The sequence below is a fragment of the Austrofundulus limnaeus genome, unplaced genomic scaffold (genome assembly GCF_001266775.1).
Source record: "Austrofundulus limnaeus strain Quisiro unplaced genomic scaffold, Austrofundulus_limnaeus-1.0 Scaffold52, whole genome shotgun sequence".
NCBI lineage: Eukaryota > Metazoa > Chordata > Actinopteri > Cyprinodontiformes > Rivulidae > Austrofundulus > Austrofundulus limnaeus.
In genome coordinates, this window is record NW_013952454.1 from 1,646,217 (window position 1) to 1,647,698 (window position 1,482).

The 1,482-nt window shown below is 40.2% G+C and overlaps 1 protein-coding gene across 1 annotated transcript in view; it reads left to right on the top strand.

The window, feature by feature from the left end:
• Nucleotides 1-1,482, top strand: part of jazf1b (JAZF zinc finger 1b) — a 23,395-nt gene that overhangs the window by 14,999 nt on the left and 6,914 nt on the right. Inside the window, exons 2-3 of the mRNA XM_014008751.1 lie at nucleotides 476-548; nucleotides 1,120-1,319. Coding sequence (XP_013864205.1) covers nucleotides 476-548; nucleotides 1,120-1,319 — 273 coding nt within the window. The remainder of the gene's footprint in view (nucleotides 1-475; nucleotides 549-1,119; nucleotides 1,320-1,482) is intronic.

The following is a 1,482-nucleotide window of genomic DNA, read 5'->3' on the forward strand; positions in this document are numbered from 1 at the left end:
TATATATATAGTTTAGCTCTGTTAAAGCTAGATTCTGTGGAAAGCTTGTGAACGATCAATATCCTACCTGTCGTAGATTGTCTCTTAAATGACCTCAGTTWAGAGAAATAAAGTTTAATTCTGCCTGTTGTCTGTCACATCAGTCGATTCAATCAAGTATGCAGCATATTAAGTGTGCACAAAGTATGTAATAATGTAGGCAAACAGAGCGTATGGGCATAAATGTGACACTTCATCACCGAAATAGCTTTTTTGAATGAATATGTGGGACATTTCATTAACATGTTGGCATTTTATGGACTAAATCAAACTCACAAGGGCTCACTGTTGAATCTTAGAAAGGAAAAGTAAGAAAGGGAAAGCATAAAATTTATTAAAGTAGGTTATTGTTAGTGTTTCTGTAGGTAACAATCATTTTATTTTATTTTATTTTATTTTCCAGTTCCTTCTAATGTTTCTGTCTCTGTCTGCTTAGATTCAGACCCTTGTCTTCTGGAGAAGCAGGAGCAGCAGCAGCCGACGTATGTTGCCCTCAGTTATATCAACAGGTAAAGACAGAACTTTTTCTTTTCAAAACTAAAAAGCTAGATCCTATTTATTCAAAACATTTGACCGACCTGAAGTTTTTTACATTCAGGATTTATTGCTCTCGTGTCAGAGGAAGTGTAATGTGGTCCTTTAAGAGGTTTTGCTGACAGTTTCATTTGTCATCTGGTGCATTGCTTAAATGAATTTCTGCGGCGTTGTGCAGCTGAGGTTTTTCACTCTTCGAACTTCATCCCATTTGCCTTTCATATGAGGCTCAAACAGACGTTTTAAAAGTCAAAGCGTCAGAGTCTGCCACCGTCTCCCTGCCTTCACAGACACATCTTGATGTGGCCATCGGTTAATTTGTTAATTCCACTATTGCGTTAACAATGTCTGTGTTAACATTTGAGTTTTATTAAACCCCATTTATCAAAGACTTTACTATCCCCTATAAACCCTTTTGGCGTGTTATTTTTTTTCCGAGCATTAAATCTACAGTAGCAAGCCTACAAACATTAGGAGGTGATCGCTGAACTTTTTATTTTCTTCAAAAATGAAGTAATTTTGTATTCTTTTAAAAACAAATACCAGGTTTTGGACAGATGAAGCAAGACGAGAACACGAGGCCGTGGTGAAGAAAAAGGTGCAGCCCAAGCTGTCTCTGTCTCTGACCGGAAATCTTTCCCGCAGCCATGTTTCCACTCCACCTCGCCACGCCAGTGGAAACCTCACCCCACCGGTCACCCCGCCCATCACCCCCTGCTCCTCCTTCCGCAGCAGCACGCCTACAGGTGAGACTCGTTCCCAGGTGTCCCGCATTACCTCACAGTGAGCTGAAATTCTCAGGAAGTAATCATTGGCTGGACGTCTACCACTGGTTATCTTTTCAAATCAATCCAGTTCTGGTTAGAACTTATCAAACACACACACACACACACACACACACACACACAC